Source organism: Megascapheus bottae, chromosome 18, assembly GCF_031878675.1.
Source record: "Megascapheus bottae isolate mThoBot1 chromosome 18, mThoBot2.hap1, whole genome shotgun sequence".
Taxonomy (NCBI): Eukaryota; Metazoa; Chordata; class Mammalia; order Rodentia; family Geomyidae; genus Megascapheus; species Megascapheus bottae.
Window position 1 is genome coordinate 4,307,328 of NC_143526.1, and position 21,941 is coordinate 4,329,268.

General features: G+C 38.7%; 1 protein-coding gene across 5 annotated transcripts in view; it reads left to right on the plus strand.

Moving 5' to 3' along the window:
- The window catches only part of Rbms3 (RNA binding motif single stranded interacting protein 3), a 765,138-nt gene that overhangs the window by 631,199 nt on the left and 111,998 nt on the right, over window positions 1-21,941 (plus strand). For all 5 annotated transcript variants that reach the window (XM_090351790.1, XM_090351792.1, XM_090351794.1 and 2 more), the window contains exon 8: window positions 15,512-15,558. In XM_090351790.1, the coding sequence (XP_090207916.1) occupies window positions 15,512-15,558 (47 nt within the window). The remainder of the gene's footprint in view (window positions 1-15,511; window positions 15,559-21,941) is intronic.

Here is a 21,941-nt window from a genome sequence, read left to right on the forward strand (position 1 = left end):
ATGACTATGAATCTATGAATCATTCCCTGTAAGAGTTAATCCCACAACACCCAAATAGTGTCTTCGCCCCAATTACAACAATGAGTGATTTTAGAATTAAGGTCAATATTCCGTTCCATTTTCTAGCCAGCTACTGAGCCATTTAACGCTTAATTTTTAGTTGATGGTCCCATCTGGAGCTGTATTTTGGTGAGTGAAAGAACCTTCTTCCCCATTCTGGACACATGTACCCTTTCTTGCACCAGAATCCTATCAGAAACGATGTGATTTTCCAGTGCCATCTCATCGGTTGTATTTAATTGTTCTGAAATTCCCTTACTGTCTTCCTAGTATAATTTACAAACCTCTATTGGTTATGGTGGTTAAAGTTTGTTCACATTCTTATTTGAAGAAGGCTTTGGATTTTTGAAATGCCAGGGTCAAAAGGATAGCCAGTTGAACCAAAGTATAAGTTCCACTCCATTTGACCAGAAAAGCCTCCAGAGAAAATTCCTCACATTAACACCAAATGCTGGCTCTAACTTGGTGAGAGCAAATGCATTGCTGTCTTAAATATTGCCTTTCACGGAACCCAAATACATTTCCCAGGAACTTTGATTTCTCCCACCCTGCCTAGAGAGGCACGAGGTAAGAATTATAGGTTGGTTAATTAACTGACTAATGTGTCTTTAGTTGACCACAAGAAACTGTAGTGACGTCATCCTTCAGAACTTGTTGCCCCAAGCTGCTTTTTCTTGGACTAGATGTATCATGCATGCCATGCTAGCAGAATCCATATCCATTGCAAAGGGAAGAGAACAAACTGAGGTCTTGTTTTACCTGTCATACATTCAGATAGCACCATGCAAAACCAATATTTTATCCATTTCAACCAGAGATTTATTTTACCAAATCCTGTTTCAACAGCTAAGATCTATCTTAAGTCTTTTACTCCCCTCTCCAGTTACATCAGAATGCTTGTCTTGAAGCCTAGGAAGCAATCCTGGAGTTGAGACATCTGAGGGCCTCTTAATTGTAGGATCCCTTAATTCTGAACAGAATTTTCTTACCAGATCAGAAATGCCAGTAAGATAAATTCCTAGTCCATAATACTTAAACACAAAAGGACCCTCACTTATAGAGTGAGGATCTATAACCATGACCAGGCTGTTATGGTATTCCTCAAGTTATATACCCCTGTTATTTCACTGATTATTGTTAGTTGACCATCCACATCAATTCTCCATCCCATAACACTCTTAACTATATCAGAGCAGATAATTGCTCTCCAGGACTTTAAGCTTGGGATTTCAGACACACACACACACACACCCCCACACACACATACACTATAAACATACATTATCATACACATATATACATAGAAACACACATACAAACTCTATCATCTATCTATCTATCATCTATTATCTATCTATCTATCTATGTGTGCCATGCATGGCATTCAGAAATGTGTAAGCGTAGCTGGCACATGGTGACACAGCAAAAATGCCTGGGCCTTGCCACCACATCCCCAGTCAGAGGGTCTGTAACCTAGGGCTGGCCTCAAAGTTGTTACGTAGCTCAGGCTTATTTTGAACCCATTACTGATTCTCCTGCTGGGACTGCAGGTGTGCACCACCACAACCAGCATGGAGCTTTCATTGGAAGGGAAGGGTGGCTACTCCAAATGACCTCCTCAGCCAATCACAGGATGACAGTCACTCCAGTGCTGAAATAGATGTGCAAGGGCTCTGGAGGGGTAGAGGGCTGCCCCGGAACCTGCAGTGAGGCCACAGTTGGATGTGGCTGGTTACTTCACTGCTTGGCTAACAGACTTGTTTCCCGTTATTTGCCAGTTATGATTTATCTTTCTGTACTGGTGTAGATTTTACATATTCCTGGACGGCAGCAGCATGAAATTCTTAAACTCTCAACCTGATTCTGGAGCAGCAATCCTCCTATAGCTGTGTTTCTGAATCCTCTGAGATCACCAGCCAAAGTATGTGGACCATGTGCTGGACTATGCATAGTGTAGGTGGCCAGCATCACCAGTATTCATGGAGAGGAGCCCTGGACCGGGGATGTCCCTGAACCTTCCAGTCCCAGAATGACTGACAAGAGCAGGTTATCAAGGCCACTGTGAACCTCAGTGGCAACCTGGTCAGAATGCATGTGTCAGCAAATACAGTCAGAACAACAGAGCTAATTCTGCAACTCTGGTGACCACCATGTTGTGTGATGCAGGCCAGAAAGATGACTTGTAAAAGTGCACCTATCTAGCCAAGAGCGGGTCCCACCTTCCTCTAACCAGTTTGGACCAGGTTGGAGGGGCTATATAGAAAGAGCTCCCATCCTGACCATTCTGCCTGCATCATAATAATCTGGCCAAGCCCCTTGGTCTTCATGTTTCTCTCCAAACAGTGGGATACAAGACTTGGGGCCACGCCCACATTCCATGGGTATCACTGGAATTCCCTCTATTGGCTTACCCCACTACCAGCAGTTGAGCAAGTTAGAACTGTTGAATGGTGATAGAGAGAATCACGTGATGTTGGAGATAAAGTAGAAAGTAGACATAGCCAATGGTGACTGAGAGAAGAAAGGTGATTTCAGAGAGCCTGGGAATGTGTCCCCCTACTTTCACTCTCCCCGCTTTGGGATGTGTGACCAAAGAAGGTGAAAAAAATTAACTGCAGGAAAGAAAGCACTGCAAGAATGCCAGCAGAGGAGTTGGCCTGATGGATCGGCAGAATTCAAGAAAAATTAATAATTAAAAATGGAATTAACCCCATGACAAATAGCAAGACTGTAATTCAACTGAGAGTACGGCCAAAGACTATACAGACCCTGAATGCCCCCCATCTTTTAGGCACAGTCAGAGTTGCCAACGTCAAGAGTCCCAATAACACCAAAGACCTGGAAAGGTGTTACCAGCACCTGGTACTTGCCCTGAACTCTACCAGAACACAAAACCAGGAACTCTGCAGTGAGATTGCACAACTGAAGTAGGAAAATACTTGTGGAAGCAACAGGGGAAAGAGAATGAGAACATGGCCCGTTTGCCAGAAGCACTGGAAGCAGAACTGGAACTCCACAAACTATCAATACAGAAATTAGTTTCATTAAAAAAAAATTTTGATTTACAGTCGGCCCTGGCAAACATGCAGCAGGTAGCCAGTGAAAGAGCACTGGAGCTGCAGAGTCTTGTCAGCCACTTGCAGACTCTGCAGCAGCACATCATAGAGCTACAGATAACATCGTCTGCAGTCTCTACCATGCAGAATGAAACTGGCAAAAACAAGCTAGAGGTCATTACATATCGCAATTACTGGAAGCTGCAGCTACAAGTAAAAGCCAGAAGTTAGGAAGTCTCTGGAGAAAGAGAATACCAAGCTTCAAGAAAGACTGGAAGTGTTTCTGATACAGATGGCTGACATGAAGATCAAAGTTCACGTGTTTCAACAAGTATTAGTGAAATGGGCAGAGCTGAAAAGAAAACTAGACAACACGAAAGGGTTAGTGACAGAGTTAAAGGTTGGAGAGAAACGTCTTTGCATAGGACCTGAGAGTGGAAAGTTCCACATGAAGGAAAAAGTTGAGTAAGTCTTAAAGCCAATGAGGCAACCAAAAGGAGACAGAGCAAGGACTGGGGAAAGTTTGGGATCTACAGATCAACCTTATAGAATTGAGAAAGTAGCTGGCAGAGCTCCCACCCCCACAGTCCACTGAGGGTCACCTCATGCTGAGTAGCAGCTTCAGACCTAGTCCTTCTAGATGCAAAAGAAGCTCAAAAACCTGGAGGAATACATCCAGTATAGGAAAACCAGAGCCTCAGTATCCAGAAACTGGAGCAGCAGAAGTGGCCATGAATATTGAAAAAGAAGGCTGAAGAATGGGATCAGCATGCCGAGGATTAGCACAAGACCCTTGAGATAATGGAACAAGAACAAGTGATCATCAGGTGCACAGTCACGTACATCTGAGAGCTGAAAGAGCAGCTGGCCCCACTGCAAGATACCTTCCACAGGCTGGGTGGTGAGGAGCAGCTCACAAGCTTCCTGAACACAGAATGGCAGGTGAAGAAATCTGCAGGAAAGGTTGGACCAGCAAGAGGAGAAGTTAGCAGATGGAAAGAGGCCAAGTGGCTCAGAATCTGTAGGAGCAACATGACCTGGCTCAGATGCAGGCCTTCAGAACCACCTGTCAAGAGCGCGTGGCCTCCCTGACACCTGACCTCAGAGAAGGAGGCACTGTGGCAGCATCTGCTGAGGCAGATCTGGCTGCTGGAGCAGCTGAAGCAAGAGGTACAGAGCAAGTCTGAGGGACTATATCATGCCTCCAAAGTTATAGGACACCCTGAAGTACCCTAGAAACAAAACTTGAGAAGTATGACTGTGGACCCAGCTGAAATTCCTGGATTTCCCCAGAAAAGGTGAAGCCCTGAGCAAAGAAGAAGAAGGGAGTGAGGCAGCAACACTCCCTGATGTGACTATCCCAGAGGACTTTTTACCCCGAAGCACTACCCATTGCAGAATCAAAGAAGGAGAAGTTCAGTCAGCAGCTGCAGAAGCAGCAAGCCTGCTACGGATGCCTGAGAAACCTAGTAGCCCAGTGCTAGAGAAAACTGGGGTACCAGGCCCTCTTCTCCAAGTGGTAGATCTATGGCCCCTCTGCAAAGAGGAAGCAGGACATACAGGTGCCCAAGAGGCCGACAATTTGCTTCACCTATGACAAGGTAGACTAGCAGAATCAGGTGGATGATTTCCAACCTTGATGCAGCCAGCTGCCAGCGCACATGACAGCCATTGAAGAGTCCATTGCTTTCAATAAAGAGGAGATGGAAGTCCTGGATGAGCTGTATCAGGAGCAAGATGAGTGTGTCAGGAGCTGTCCCAGGAGAAGAAAGAAAAGAGGAAGCTGCTGTTGTGCCTTGCAGGTGAGGGCATGGAGTGCTAGGACAAGATGCTGGTAGCCCTTAAGACACCGGCTACTGAGGACATCTCGGTTCTTTCTGGCACCATGGAGATTGAAGTTATAGAGGAGAAGCCAAGTTTTGAAGAGATGAAACTTAAAGACAGGAAGCCATAAAGAGGATGGGATTCCTGGATGCTGCTGCTTCTCTCTATCAGTAACACTAGGAGTTTGCAGACGTCTGTGAAGAGCCCTGCCTCCCTTTTTTTTTCCTCCAAAAATGGATGCAGTGATGAATTTGGGACAATTCATATCTAAAGACCTAACAGCCACCACCTAGAGAAGTGAGCTCCATCCTGTTGCATTACAGTGGGACATGACAACTTGATGGCATTCTCTCAGGCCTTGTTATTATAGGGGATGTGATTGGATAACAGCAGGCAAGACAGAGCAAAGGCTTCTGGGATATCTAAGAGTCCATTGGTTGCCAGAAAATGCACCTGGTGATGTTCATTACAGAGTAAATTCTTTACAAAGAAAGACAGGGACCGATGGCATAATTTCCTATTATCATATTATATTAGTGATGTTATTTTTAAATTACTTCCATTGTAATGTACTCATATTATTTTCTGATATATTCTTGTGCTGATTTATGGAGTAGTTTTCATAATTATTCATTTTAAGGAAACGTTTATATTATTTCCTCCAATTACGAAATGCTTGTTTAACATTATATGTTGGTGCATTCATGCATTTTTAATATTCTGCATCAGCAGCGATGAATTCTTTTGTTTGTATTTTAATATCTTACAATGTTAGTACACTCTGGTGAAAGAAAAACCAGTACAAACATTGAAAAAAAGAAGAAAAGTTTATTAAACCTGACAGTTTGGAAAGAAAGAACAAATGGAGGTGTCTTATCACGAAAAGACATATATCAAAGAAATGCAGAATAATAATACACTATTATATTTTATCTATAATGATAATGTCAAGCAGCTCAATTTTACTTATGAATTGTTCAGGTGATAAATGTAGCATATGTTCATTGAATCAAATAGAATATTAAAATTCAAAGAAAAGTAAGATGGAGGTTAAAAAGGGCTTCAGGCTGGGAAGACCACAGCAAGTCATTATAAAATTAAAAGCTGCTGGTAAATATAGGTGTCCCTTAACTCCTTGATCAATGGAATCTTCAAGGACCAAGGTAATCAAATGCAGCATCACACAACAGATGTTTCTGGAGTTACTGCCATTGTACTGGCAGCCCCAACCTAATGCAGAATCCTCCCTGTCCAGACTAACTTGAAGCTCATGAAGTCAAACAGACCTGAAAGAATATGAATCAATTACCATTTGAGCCATAGTTCCACTTCCAGCTTTTGGGTGGCTAATTGGAGAAAAGAGTCTTCAATCTTCAGAATCTGTATATTTTCTGCCTAAGGTGGCTCAAACTAGTTATCTGTTCTCAGCCTTCTGAGTCACTAGCATTACAGGTATGGGCCAAGGGCAATAGGCTGGATCAATAGTTTTGAGAAAGGTTTTTGAGAAGCAATTCCAGATTTTCAGATATGGAACTCCTCATCTGTCTCTGACCTTGATTTGGTTCAGCTACACTGGCTTCCCCACCTCATTAAGGATATCTCTTAGTGATCTAAGCATCAGCATTGTTTCTGGTCCTGGAAAGGCTGAAGCATTTCTTCATAAATCCAGTTGAATTTAGCTAAAATTTTTCAAAAGGAAAATACGGTGCTACAGAGTCATAAAAATACATTCTAGTTCCATTTTAAATACAAGCTTAGTGTAAATTAGAATTTCCATATATATAGAGAGAGATGTATAGATCTATACATATGTCATCACATATATAGAATGATGTATGTATGTATGTATGTATGTATCTATCTATCTATGACTTACTTGGCAGTCCTCTGATTGTATAATTCTTTCTCAGAAAGATCCTGGCACTTGTTTCTCATCGAGGTTGCTGGAATTTCCCAGTCACTTGGTGTGTTTGGTGGGGGGACCTGAACTCCCAGTAATAGAATCACCAGCACTCAGGGAATGGAGCTATGAGTCATTTTAATAGCATTGCGGAGGCTACTCTATTTTCAGGCTGATAGAGATTAGCCCCAAGCTCAATGGGGCTGAGCTTTTAAAGGTAAACACCACATGCAGGTGATCATAACTATGCACAGGTGGTCCTCATCCTATGATGTCATATAATGTCACCTTATGATGCCCACAGTCAATAACCACAAAGATGAAACCACACACAGGTGATCATAACCAAACGTAGGTGGTCAAGCAGGCCAAGCATTTTTTTATAAAACCAAAAACAGAATCTGGCAGTTAAGCTTGCCAGGTTATTACAACAGCAAGTGACTTGCTCTTTAGTTCCAGCCCTTACCTTTGCTCTGAGCACATTTCTCCTAGAATAATTTCCTAGTAGCTTTCTTAATAGGTAGAAGGTGAAAAGCCCTTTTTTTGAGCCAAGCTTGACTTCGCTTTGGCTTCCTAGTACTGCTCTGATTGTTGCTCTGATTTTTTTTATAATTTTTTTTATTGTGATTAATAGAAGGGTTGCATTATATTCACCAGATAGAAGGTGCATAACTTCACAAACATTGATACCCTTTCTCATGACAAGGTCCCCCATTTCCCTCCCATCCTCCCCCCGCTTATCTTGATTTCCCCCCTTCCCTAATCAATTTCAAATAACCAATTGAGCACATATAAAATATATCAGATAACAAGGTGAAATATTATAACAATACGAGATAAGGGATGGCAAAAGAGATGAGTGATAACATAGTACATTAAGGACAACAGTCACTCATTTTATGGCTTTTGTTTCTATATCCTGGAGGTCCTTACATTTAGTGTCATACTATTTGGCCTAGTGTCTCTAGATTTTGTTCTATTGTAAATCTCTGCTAGGAGAGCTCAAGATTTCTACTGATTATGACAAATGAGGGAAACCATTGAGCCTCTGTTCCTTTGAGTCTGGCTTCACTTAATAGGATTTTTTCTAAGTCTTTCCATTTCCTTACAAATGGGGCGATGTTGTTCTTTCTGACAGCAGCATAGAATTCCATTGTGTATAAATACCACATCTTATTGATCCACTCATCAACTGAGGGACATCTGGGTTGATTTTATTGGTGTCTGAATATTTTGGATAGACATATTTGGTATCCTGAAGGCTCATTTGGTATAGCATTTTTCCTAATTGACTTTTACCGCTGAAGAACTTCACCATAAATCCAGAATTGTCAGTCCTTATTCTTGACATGGCATCTATTTGGACTTTGAACCTTCTGGTTGGAACAACCGTATCTATTCTTTGTCTGTATTCTCTTAAGCTCCAAAACCTTAATTCTGCTTGACATTTTCAAACATGCCTCTGAAACTGGGACTTTCATTATGTTTACAAACAATATATTTCTTCTTTCACCACATATTTAGATATTAAAACAAAATTATTCCATGTACTTATTTCAATTAAGAATTAATTAACCTGAAGGACAAAGGATGAAAACATGCAGCAGTGGAACTCACTGGACACTGATAAAAGTCACCTATACAACTTGGTGGTGGAGATAAGAGGAAAAGGACTGGGATCGATAGGGCTAGGAAAGGAAACATACTGCACAAAAGGAAATGTGCTCATTACCTGACTCATATAATTTTAACCCTTTGTACATCAATTTTTATAGTAACAATGAAATAAATCAACACACATACATTAGCAATTTAAAAATTAATTCAATTAAGATAGTCTACATTATAAAAAAATTCTTATTTAAATGAGTCAGAAAAAATATGGGAAAGAGAAAAATTCACATGCTTCCCCAACTTTAACATCCTACTGAAATTAATTTTAGTTTTATTCCTGGGTAGCAATTGTGTGTGTGTGTGTGTGTGTGTGTGTGTGTGTGTGTGTGTGTGTGTGTGTGCGTGTGACTGTCCTTGAGGTTTTTTGCTTAAAGCTTGTGCACTACCACTTGAGACACAGTTCTACTTCTGTCATTATGGTGATAGCTTGGTGTTGTGTCTCACAGACTTGATGCCTGGGCTGCATTTGAACCACTGTAACCCTACCTCCTGAGTAGGTAGAACTACAGCTCAGCAATTATTTTTAATTAAAAAACAACTCACTCTTTGAAACATACCTATAACTTTGTATCATGATGTGTTCAATAAATGTATTAATGTCATGTCTTCTTTTTTTTTTCTTTCTGTGAGTTGTGGGCCTGTACATGCTCCCTGAGCTCTTTAGCTCAAGGCTAAGGCTAGCACTCTGCCACTCTGAGCCACAGCACTACTTCCATTTTTCTAGTGGTAAATTGGAGATGAGAATTTTACGGTCTTTCCTGCCTGGGCTGGCTTTGAACTTTGATACTCAGATTTCACTCTCCGAAATAGTTAGGATTAGAAGAATGAGCCACTGGCACCCGAAATGTCATATTTTCTAAACAGAAATGTTGATAAATAAATGCAAGCCATTTTAAGTGAGATTTCACTTGATTAATATGTCAATGTTTGTAACATTGTAATTTTCAAGCTCCTTTATACACATTAACTTTGTATTCTTTCTTTTCCTTTGTGGTGTGTGTGTGTGTGTGTGTGTGTGTGTGTGTGTGTGTGTGTGTGTGTGTGTGTGTGTATGTGTGTGCATGCTGGTACTGGGGCTTAAAAGCTGGGCCTTGATTCTATTCCTAGCTATTTCTGGCCAAGGTTAGTGCTCTACAATTTGAGCCAACATCTTCACCTCAGAATTTTGCTGGTTCATTGGAATAAGAACTTCATGAATTCGTCTACTTCGGCTGCTTTGAACTCAATCCTTCGCTCTCAGCCTCCTGAGTAGCTAAAATTATAGATGTGACTCAGTGGTGCTTGGCTTGAAGATATTTCTTTAATTTAATCATAACCAGCTAAATTGGTTGCAGGAAATATACTCTTTAAAGGTAATCTTCTTTGCCTTTGAATGTTAATCCAGAATATACCAATTACTAAACCACATATTCCATATTTACTGAAGCGTTTTAAATCTGATCATGAAAGCCTGAAAATGCTTGTAAGTATTTGAAATGCATTTAGATATAATGTACCATGAATCTTTAGGAAAAGGAGAAATATAACATCTTTACTATTAGGTCTGCCTAGAAAACAACTCCCTTCCCTCCCCAACCCTCCTTCATGATGGAAAGCTCAGAGCCATTCTAGAAATCAGCATCCTGAAACCAGTAACCAGCTGCAATCAGCTATACCTGTCAATCACTCGACTGAATTAGCTAAAAGACCCCAGGCTCTGAGGTCACATCTGCTGTGGCCATACCTCCTTCTCACCCTTCCCTATATAATCTCTCTTTAGTTTGTCGTAGAGTGTGACCAAAAGTTTGGCTCTCCCAAATAAACTATTTTCTTCTTGAACCCCATGGCAATCTCCTTTTAGCAACCCCTACAATAAACATTTTGTAGGAATTTCAGTCTATAACTGCTTGAATAAATTTTTTAGGCCTAAGTCATTTTTATGCCTGAACACTGAGTATGAAAATAGTTTCAAAGGTCACCAAACACTTTCCATTATTAGCTGCTCTTTCACTGACCTTGGTGAAGCTCTAATCACTCAGATTAGATCAAGGATTTCACTTCAAAGGATCTTTCTGAAGTAGTGTCTACTCATAGAAGCATTGACTTTAAGCAGAATTTCTATTTGTGAGAATTGTTACTTTGTAATATAACCTCACTTATCTATTTATAGTTATGAATATCAAATACCCCAGCTCCTAAATCACACTGATCTGTCTCAATGAATCCTTTACATTTAATTAAGTGAGACAATCTAGTACCGGGTATGGTGTTAAATACCTGTAATCCCAGTAATTGTAAGACTGAAGCTGGAGGATCCTAAGTTTGAGGTCACCTTCTGCTACATAGCGAATTCCTGTCTCTAAAAAAAAAACACACAACAAAAATACTGGAATAAAATTTATTCTTTTCTGAAATATTTATCTTCACAGCTTTTGGTGTATCTAGAAATTGTAGAAGCACATGTCTGTAATGTGGAGCTAAAATTTAGTTGAAAAAAATGCTCTAGTTTTTATAAATAAAATATTCATGCCTTTAATGTGAATAGAAAAATGGAAAATAATTGTAGATATAATAAGCTCTTTTTGAAAGTAAGTGACAGAATTAAACATCACTTTTCTATATATGTGGTGTGACATTTTCATTTCGTTCCAAGATCTTTTACTTTTTGTGTGACTCTTGAGTTTGTAAACATGTCATAATATCTAGTGATTACATAATGATGATTTCATGCTTCTGGCTTTGTATAAAAGTGGCTAGACAGAGCAGCAAAATCAATTTCTTTTTTCATCTTTGTGGGAAGGGACAAAAGGAAATTGAATGTAAGATCTGCATTAAAACCATGTCAAAATTTTAAGTCAGCAATCTGCTTCACTGCAAGTGAAAACCAGGTGCAGTCAAGTGAAGTTACTGTGCTATGATCTCAGCCAACAGTTGGATTAAAATAAAACACATAAGGGGCCGGGAGTTTTGCCTAGTGGTTAAAGTGCCTGCCTAGCATGCATGAAGACCTGGGTTCAATTCCTCGGTACCACATACATAGAAAAAAAAAGCCGGAAGTGGTGCTGAGGCTCAAGTGGTAGAGCTCTAGCCTTGAGAAAGTCCAAGGACAGTGCTCAGGCCCTGAGCTCAAGCCCAGGACTGGCAAAAAAAAAACAACACATAAATAAAACCTTTCTTTCACCCTTGCTTTGTTTTGGCTCCACTATTCACATTGCTCCACCTTCACAGGACTTGACATTCTTTCTTATTTTCTCTTGTCCCCAAATATCACCTCTAATTTCCCCTTGCTTTCAGGGGTTCTTTCTGTCCCTCATATCTCAGTCTCTCTGTAATTATGGCATTTCTCGGCTCAGAATATTCAGTGGCTTATAGCAAGGATCTGTGTAGCCATGATCTGTCCTTTTTACACACCCAAGTTTTATTTCCTGTTCTCTCTTACATCTTCTAAGGCAAGTAAGTGACTCACTCTGCTATTTTTTTTTTTTTTGTCGGTCACAGGGCTTGAACTTGGCCTGGGTGCTGTCCCTGAGCTCTTCAGCTCAAGGCTACTGCCCTACCCCTGAGCCAAGCACCACTTTCCATTTTCTAGAGGTTAATTGGAGATAAGAGTCTCAGGTCCTTCTGTGGCAGGGCTGGCTTTGTACCTTGATCCTCAGATCTCAGCCAACTGAGTAGCTAGGATTACAGGCAAGAGCCACCGAGCCCAGTTCACTCTGCCATTTTTTACTTACAATCTTTCATTCTGTGCCTTTTGCCTGAGATGGCCTTCATTCCTCATCTCCATGTATAGTCAAATTACTCAGTCCTCAGTGCTTGCCTCGGTCCTGCCTCTTCCTGCCCTACCTCTTCCTGAATGGCTCCAACCTTTCCTCTCCCTCAGTCATACTACTCCTTGCAATTAACACGCATTTCTTTGTCTTGTAATAATTGTGTATGGAGTGTTGTGCTGTTTGCTTGTAAACATAATCTCATTCAAATCTCACAGCATTCTCATAGTTCTGGAAATGGAGACACAAATTAGTTTGCCCCAAGATCACAGTACTGGAAAGACAGAACTAGGAGTTGACTAAGACTTGAAGGCCTACATCCCAGCTATCTGCTCCTTATTTCTTCTTTGAATGATAGAATGAGGTTTATTTAGGTTTTCTAACTAAACTGCTTAAAAATAAGTTATATGCAAAGTAAGTTATATTCTTAGGTAGAACTGACCAACTAAATACAATCTATGAAACATTTAAGAAAAAAATGTGAGGGGCCGGGAGTTTTGCCTAGTGGTTAAAGTGCTTGCCTAGGATGCATGAAGACCCGGGTTCGATTCCTTGGTACCACATACATAGAAAAAAAAGCCAGAAGTGGTGCTGAGGCTCAAGAGCTAGAGCTCTAGCCTTGAGAAAGTCCAAGGACAGTGCTCAGGCCCTGAGCTAAAGCCCAGGACTGGCAAAAAAAAAAAAAAAAAAAAAAAAGAAAAGAAAAAATGTGAGAGGCTGGGGAATCCTTAAAATTTGTAGAACAATTACATATAGTGTAAGAAGCAAATGTTTGAGACCCTTTACACTTTGAGAAGAACTAGATAGTGTTGAACATTGTTTAAACAACTACAGGGAAGTAATTAAATGTGGGGTTGACTTTCTGGAAGTTACCAAAATTGTGAGGAGGCTAACCCCACCCTACTAATGTTGTAAACTAACCATATCTCAGACGTGAAGCCTAATTTTTTTTTATAGTGTAGGATCATGTATTAGTTATGTGAGAAAAATGTAGTATTCTAGGCAGGAAAACACTCACTTCAAAAAACAGCTTTTCCTATGGCTGTCTGCGGGAGCCAGAGGTTTGGAATGGTCAGGCCTGGCACAGCAGATAGCCTCCCATCACTTTGGAGGCAGAGGTGTGCCACTTACAAAACAGACTTCAGGTATCCATGAATCTTATTTCTTACACTCTTTAGATGTCCATTCACTTCTTTTCTCTGAGGGGTGGTTTTGTTTTGTTTAGAGCCAGTAGCGGGGCTTGAACTCTCACATGGGGTTTTCTCTTACGGCTAGCACTTTATCATAGGAGCTCCACCTTCATTTCTGACATTTTCTTGGTTAATTTAGGATGTGCTTCTCTCAGATTTAGATGTCTGGGCTGACTTCAAACTTTGATCCTTGCATCTCAGTTTCCTGAGTAACTAGGATTACTATTACTGTCATAGGCATTCTTTTAATAATCACAGATTCACAGGAAATTGAAAATATAATAAAGAGGGGCCGGGAGTTTGGCCTAGTGGTTAAAGTGCTTGCCTAGCATGCATGAAGACCCGGGTTCGATTCCTCAGTACCACATACATAGAAAAAAGCCGGAAGTGGTGCTGAGGCTCAAGTGGTAGAGCTCTAGCCTTGAGAAAGTCCAAGGACAGTGCTCAGGCCCTGAGCTCAAGCCCAGGACTGGCAAAAAAAAAATAGAAAAAAAATATAATAAAGATACTACAGGGAGTATCCTATATATGCTTTACCTAGTTTTTTTTTCTTAATGATTATATCACACATGATTATAATCCATTATCAAAGCTGGGAAGTTGATGTGCTATATTTCCTATTCAGTATCAAATGAGGAAAACAGAAATGTATTCCAAGTATAACCTGTAAATTCACTCGACATTTGTTACTCTCCAAATGCTAACCATGCTAATGCCCCAGCAAAATAAGATCAGTTTGTCCATTGAGGGCTCTTCCACACTGGTGATACTCAGTCTCCATCCAAACACTAGGTCATTGTCACAGCAGTGGATCTCCCATCAAAGACAAGGATCTTCGAATGTCTGAATGAGGAAAAGTCACTTGACCTTGGCAAGCTTCAGTGTTTTCACCTTAAAATAAAATATTTCTCAAGTCAGGTGTGGTGGCTCACACCTGTAATCCTAGCTACTCCAGAGGCCGAGATCTGAGGATCAACGTTCAAAGCCAGCCCAGGCACAAAAAGACCTGAGACTCTTACCTCCAATTAACCTCTAGAAAATGGGAAGTGGAGCTTGGCTCAAGGGTAGGGCAGTAGCCTTGAGCTGAAGAGTTCAGGGACAGCACCTAGGCTGAGTTCAAGCCCCATGACCCACAAATAAATAAATAAATGAATAAATAAACAAATAAATAAAGTATTTCTCTGACCTATTACATCGGGCTTTTAAAGGATTAAATGTGATGGAATATATGAAGTTGGTATGTGAACTAGCCAACATGAAGATTTTATTTTCTTCTCAAATTACTGCCCATTGCTGTAGTGTAGGTTGTCAGAGGTCTTCTTAGAAGCATAAGTAAATGATTCCTTCCTTATCCCTCTGATGATGATCACTAGCAATGCAAGGGAAAAGCACTGGGACTTACTATTTGCATACTGGGAGTCATGAGTGCTTTAAAATACCTCCTCCTTAACTGCTTATTCTATAAGGTTAAATGCATTTTAAATAGCTTGTAGTTTTTACTTTTTGTCAGTCCTGGGACTTGAACTCAGGGCCTGGGCACTGTCCTTGAGCTTTTTCAAAGCTAGTGCTCTACAACTTGAGCCCCAGCACCACTTCCAGCTTTTTCTGTGTATGTGGTAACCAAGGACTTGAACCCAGGGCTTTGTGTATGTTTGGCAAGCACTTTACTGTTAGGCCAAATTCCCAACCCTACCTTGTATATGGTCTACAAGATTCATACCTTTGTCATGACACGAAATGTATAATAACTATTTGTGACAATACTAAGCAATGATAAGGACATAAAAGTAGACATTGGATAGTTTACCAAGTACCCTTGAAAACCACCAAGTTGGTTTGTTTCTTGTCTATGTGGAGAAATTAGAGGAACTCACAGCCCATTGATGGGTTCTAGTTTTTAATTAGGAGAAAAAATGTTAGTTTGAACAATAAAAGTAGAAAATAAATGGGAGAGAATAAACTTAAATTATGAAACATCAGAATAAAAGCCCTTGAAGATAATGTTTTGAGTACCACAATGAAAATATTGAGATCTCTTTTTTTCCCTCCCCCTTCATACAGGCTGGCATGGCTCTGACCTATGATCCCACAGCTGCCATACAGAATGGGTGAGTAGATTAATAGTCTGTTTTCATTCCTAAGAAATGTTACAACTTTGGTTCAGGATCAAAAGAAAATGTACAATTATGTTTTATTTTTGTGCAGTATCTTTAAGTCAAACTTCAAACCAAATAATACTTAACAATGTAACGGTATTCTCCTCTGTGGTTCTGATCTCCATTTTCAGAGTTTCCTTGCTAGGCATGCACTTTTCTGTTCTTTTCTCTTTCTCACTCCAATACTCCAGTCCTATTTCAGTGATACACAACAACTTGGTGAGAGGGAGCATTTGGTCTGTCTAAACTTCTGTGAATTAGGAATAGTTCCTCTTCTGTCCTACTCTTTTTGTCTCGTAATAAACACATAGTCACTGGCTTGTTGCTTTCATTTTTCATTCTTTTAAGATGCTTTTCTCAGTGGGTTTGAGATTTCTCTTGTGGATTTGTCTCTCATTCTCATTAAAGAATCAGTCAAGATGAAGAAGGCCTCCTCAATACTAATAGTAACAGAGCTAAATTAATTTTATTTATGTATTATTTTCTTTTTGAGGAGTGACCTCTAATAAAAATGTGTATAATGGGAGGTGTTTAAATAATTATTTCTGATTTGATAAACCCTCATTGCATGTTGAACCTTGGTTCTACCAAGGACATTTGGAATGGTCATTGCGTTATGTATCTATAGCTATATAGCTATATCTATATATACATATATATCAGAATTATATGGTAGCTCCATTTTTAGTTTTTAGAGGAAAACCCATCCAAATTTCTTTTTTTTTGCTTTATTTTTTTCCCATCCAAATTTCTATACTGTTTGCCCTAATTTACATTCTGACCAACAGTATATGAAGGTTTATTTCTCCACATTCTCACAAGCATTTCTTGTGATTTTCTGGATGATTGCTGGTGTGACTAGAATGACATTGAATTTTGCATTACCTTTATGGCTCCCATTCTGCAGACTAACTATCATTTCGTTCTGGTAAATGGTTCCTTTGCCATGCCAGAAGCATTTTAATTTGATGTGATGTATTCATCAATTATTGCTCTTATTTCCTGAGCTATTAAAATTTTATTTAGAAGAGCATTGTGTATGTCTGTATGTTCAGATATTTCCCCTGTTATGTTACAGTTTCAAAGTGTCAGGTTTTTTGTTTAGGTATTACATCTACTTTGAATTAGTTCTTGTACAGGATGAGAGATAAGGATTTAATCTGAGTCTTCTACTGTAGCTATGTAGATTTCCTAGAACAATATGATAAAAAAAAATTGTCTTCATCTAGTGTATGATTTTGTTTTTACTAGCTTTGAGCCTGAATGGACTATGATTACTTGGGTTATTTCTCAGTCCTATATTCTATTCATTGATCTATGTGTCTGTACAATGAGAATATAATCATATTCTTATTATGGATCTGTAGCATATTTTGATATCTGGAATTTTGATATCTCCTGCTTTGCTGTTTTCACTAATGATTGTTTTGGATATTTGGGATATTTTGTAGTTCCATATTAATTTTAAGACTTTTTCATACTTCTGTAAAGAAGTCATTTAAACTTTTATGGAGATTCTACTGAGACTATAGTTGCTTTTGATGATATAGCCATTTCCATGGCAAGAATTCTTCCAGTCCATGAACTTGAGGAATCTTTTCTCTTTTAGTGTCTTCTTCATTTTTCTTCTTTAGTGTTTCACAAGTTTCTAAACTTTTTAGGCTATTGAAAGTGGACCATTTTCTTAACCTCTTTCTTAGAATATTCAGTATGTGCACATTCAAATAGTGCTTGATTTTATAGTATTTATATCTTGAGTTTTATCCTAGGATACTAAAAGTATATCGCAGATCTAGCAGTTTTCTGGTGAAATTTTGGGGAGTATTTTTTAATATAGGATCATATCATCTGTAAATAGGGATAATCTGATCACTTCTTTTCCTATTTGCCTAATTTTATTAACTTAGGTCTTTTGAATAGTTTGCCTAAGGCTTTGTCAGTTCTGTTTATATATTCAAAGAACCAACTTTTTGTTTCATTGAGTCTTTGAATTGTTTTTTCTGGTCTCTAATCCATTAGTTTATATGAATTCCTCTACCCCCTATTTATTTACTTATTATTTTTTGCAATTCTTGTGTTTTAACCTCAGGACCCCAAGTTTTCTAGATAGGTGCTCTGGCACTTAAGCCATAAATCCAGACTTAGCTTGTTTTACTTTTCAGGGAAGTTCTCATATTTTTTCCAGACTGGCTTCACCTATGAGGTTTGTTTCTTCCAGATAACAAAAGTTTGTACCATTCTTTAATCTAATCAGCCAGTATGGCTTTTGACTAGAATTAAAGTAATTCTCAAGTTCATCTATTCTTCTCAGGACATTATTTTTTTTCCTGAGCTCTGTTTTTTTTTTCTGAGCTTGGTGTATAATTTTTCTTTAAGTGTCTCCTGTGATGGTGCCTTAGTGGTCATAAATTGATTTGGCTTGTTCTTATTTTAGATGGTCTTTATTTCTCCCTCCGTTTGGAATGATACTCTTGCTAGATAGGATAATCTCAGTAATCTTTACTATCTGTTATTAATGATTAATGCTTGAAATATATTATTACTTCAAGAGGTTTACTTTACTGAGAGTTCTCTGGGATGGAGTGTAGGGGGTAATTCTAATGTTGCCTTTGTAAGTAAGTTGATGTTTTTTCTCTTGCAGGTTAATGTCCTTTCTTTCCATTATCTTGATATTTTAACTATAATGAGGCCTGGAAAGGTTATTTTCTGCATATGTTTATTTGATGTTCTAAATGCCTCCTGTCTTTGGATGTCCACACCTTTCTTGGTTATTGGAAAGTTTTCTGTTATCGTTTCATTGAATACATGTTATATGCCTTTCATTTGCATCTCTACAAATTCTAACCCATGAGTTTCTTGATTAGATCTGAGAGTTCTTAAAGGTTACAGTCATGGTCTTCATTATGATTCTTTTTTTTCTTTTAATTCAGTGGCAAGGTCTTACCATTTAGTTCACACTTGCCTAGAAATTACTGTATACAATTATGGCTTTGAACTCATGATTCTCCTGTCTCAGCTTCCTGAGCTCTCTGATTTCAGGCCTATTTTTTTATTTTCCATTTTTTCTTTGTGGAAAGTGATAGTTGGGTTTGAAATCAAAACACACATTAAGTGGTGTTCTACCACTTAATCTATGATCTCAGCATCTTTGCTTTAGTTTTTTTTTAATAAAATGTCATGAGTTTTATTTTGTACAAAGGAATTTCATGTGTTTGCCTGAGGCTGTCTTCAAACTTTCTTCAGCCTCTGCCTTCTACGGAGCTGGGATTACAGGAACATACTACCCTGCTCAGCTTTTTCCTTGGGAAATACCCTCACTAACCTTTGTTACATAGCCTGTCCTCAAACAAAATCCCCCTATTTCTCATTTTCATGAGGCTAGAATAATAGTTGTAAACCATTGTACTTAGCTATCTTTCCTTTGGATTGATCTGAATGTAATATTTGTTTCATTTTATCTTCAATTCCAGATATTCTGTATTTATTTGAAATTGCATACTGATAGTGATTTTACATTTCATCGATTGAGTTTTGCATTTCAATATTTTCATATTTTTGTTACACAATTTAATTTTTCTTATGGAATTTCATCTCATCTCTCCTGGCATGCATACCAGTGAATGATTTAATCAGTATTTACAATATTTTTCAACTTTTTTCTCTCTTGAATTTGATAATTCTTGTCTGTTTCTTCTTGTTCCCTCCTCTCCTGATTCCAGTTCTTTTGCCTGTTTTAGATACTTTTTCTAAAGTCTAGTCTTTTCATATTACTACTTGTCTTTATTCATCTCACCTGCTCTTCATACTTTAGGAACAAAAACCTTGACAATATAAAACGAGACTTCCTCATAGACATCTATATTCTCTGCATTTTTATTTTCAAGTATTCATTAGATATTACTAGTGTTTTGTTGAAATATTACAGACCACACAAATAAGTAAAGGACAATTTTTAACTACCAAATTATTTTTCACTAAAACTTTTAATCTAAGGTAATTTAGGTTAAAACTTCCAATTCCCAGAATTTTGTATTCACTTACATTCTATATCATGAAAATTGTATTAACATTTTTTTGTACCTGTAATCTCAGCTACTCAGGAGACTGAGCTCTTGGGATCAAGATTTAAAGTCAGCCTGGGCAGGAAAGCCCCTAAGATTCCCATCTCCAATTAAATACCAAAAGGCTGGATATGGAGCTGTGACTCAAGTGTTTGAGTGCTAGCCTAAAACAAGCAAAAAAAAAAAAAGTTTGATGACTGTGCTCAGGCCTTCATTTCAAGCTCCAGGACTGACACACACACACACACACACACACACACACACACACACACACACACACACACACACACACACGTTCTTTCTAGCACTCACTGGTGACTCATGCTACTGTAAGTACTCAGGCAGATCAGATCTTACATTCATAATTCAAAAGCTATCCTGGGCAAACCAATTTTGAGACTTTTATCTCTAATTGACCCAGCAAGATGCTGGCACTGGGAGCATGGCTCAAGTAGAGTACAGCCTGTTAGAACAAAAGACCAAGCATGAGAAAGAGGCCCTGAGTTTAAGATCCAGTGCAGGAAAATAAATTGTACATCCTGTATCTGAAACATATCTATAGTCCCTCTCCCTCCCTGCTACTAATTGAGATTATTCAATCACTGTTCCCTACCTGTTATTTACCTGCCTCCAATATGACTCTCCTCTAAATTGTTTTGGCTTTTGTTATTGTTGTTGTTATTTAAATAATGTTAACTGAGAGCTATTGGCTAGCACCTCTAATCCTAGCTATTCAAGAGGCTGAGGTGTGAGGATTGTAATTTGAAGCCAATCTGGACAGGAAAATCTGTGAGATTCTTATCTCTGAAACAAGTGGGAAGTTGAGCTGTGGCTGAAGGGGTAGAACATTAGCCTTGAGCACAAATGCTCGGGCTCAACACCCAGATCCAGAACCTAGCTTCAGGACCAATTAAATAAATAAATAAATATATAATAATAATAATAATTTATAATAAATATAGTCATAGGAGTCACAAATGTTGCTGCTTTTAAAGTACTATGTGTCTTTTGCTAACTATAGGACAGAATTCTGTTTTACTTGATTAGCTGCAAATAACCACCACAATTTTATTCTGTATCTGTTCTTACAACAGCCTGCTGTATTTCATACCCTGTTACACATGGTATTTTCTCTGCTGGAGTTCAGACATGGTGACACACATTCACTCCCTTTATCTCCACAGTGTCCATCACAGCATGCCAGGCTATTTAGAGAACTGGTCATAAGAGAATCAGTGTACTCAGTGATTAAGAAATGACTTATCTTGTCATGCATCCTACTGTCATTTACCAAGTTTGTGACAATGGACACATCGTGTCCACTCTACTTGTTCCCTCTGAGACCGTCCCAAACGCTTGACAATTTCAAGGGTCACAGAGTTACTTGCATTGTTAATGTAAGGAAGGCATAGTATTTCAGGTGATTTCAGGCTGACAGTTGTACCTGCAACCCAGTCAGTACGATCTGGAAATGCTGATCTGAAATGTATGATGAAAACCTTCATGATGGAAAAATATTATTATCTTTTTAGAAAATTTTATAGGAAGCAGAAGAACAAGATGTGATTTATTATAATTATGATTGTAGCTGTAGACATTGTTGCTACACTTCATTTCCCCTTTCTAGGACTCACTTGACAATTAGCAGCTTTATCATATAGTGATTGACAGTCCTATCTATTTTACTGATATGTATTGCATCTTTTCACAAATTGGTTAGCCTGCTATTCTTAATGCCAGACATAACTCCACAGCCATCAACCCAGTCTGTCATCACAGGATGTCTTAGTCTGACTCTTCTTAAAACAAAACCTCTAGTCTCCTTCAAACAAACTTACCAGGAGTATTTCACATACTAAATCCAAAGAGGAATTTTGGAAGCAATAGCTATGGAACTGCTGTTGATATAAAATGGAAAGAAATCAGAAGATTAAGTATTATTCTGATAGCTCTTCACGTGTTCTTAAGACGTTTTATTCAGATTTGGTTTTATTACCTTACATGGTGATATCCAGCCATTTCTAGATTTGTAAGATGCCAGAATAACTGTATATATTGCCTATCTCAAGCCTATCTGAGACAGAAGCAACTTAATGGAAAGAAAAATATATAATATTATAGGGGAAGGCTAGTCTTTTTTTTTTTGCCAGTCCTGGGCTTGAGCTCAGGGCCTGAGCACTGTCCTTGGACTTTCTCAAGGCTAGAGCTCTACCACTTGAGCCTCAGCACCACTTCCGGCTATTTTTTGTATGTATGTGGTACCGAGGAATCGAA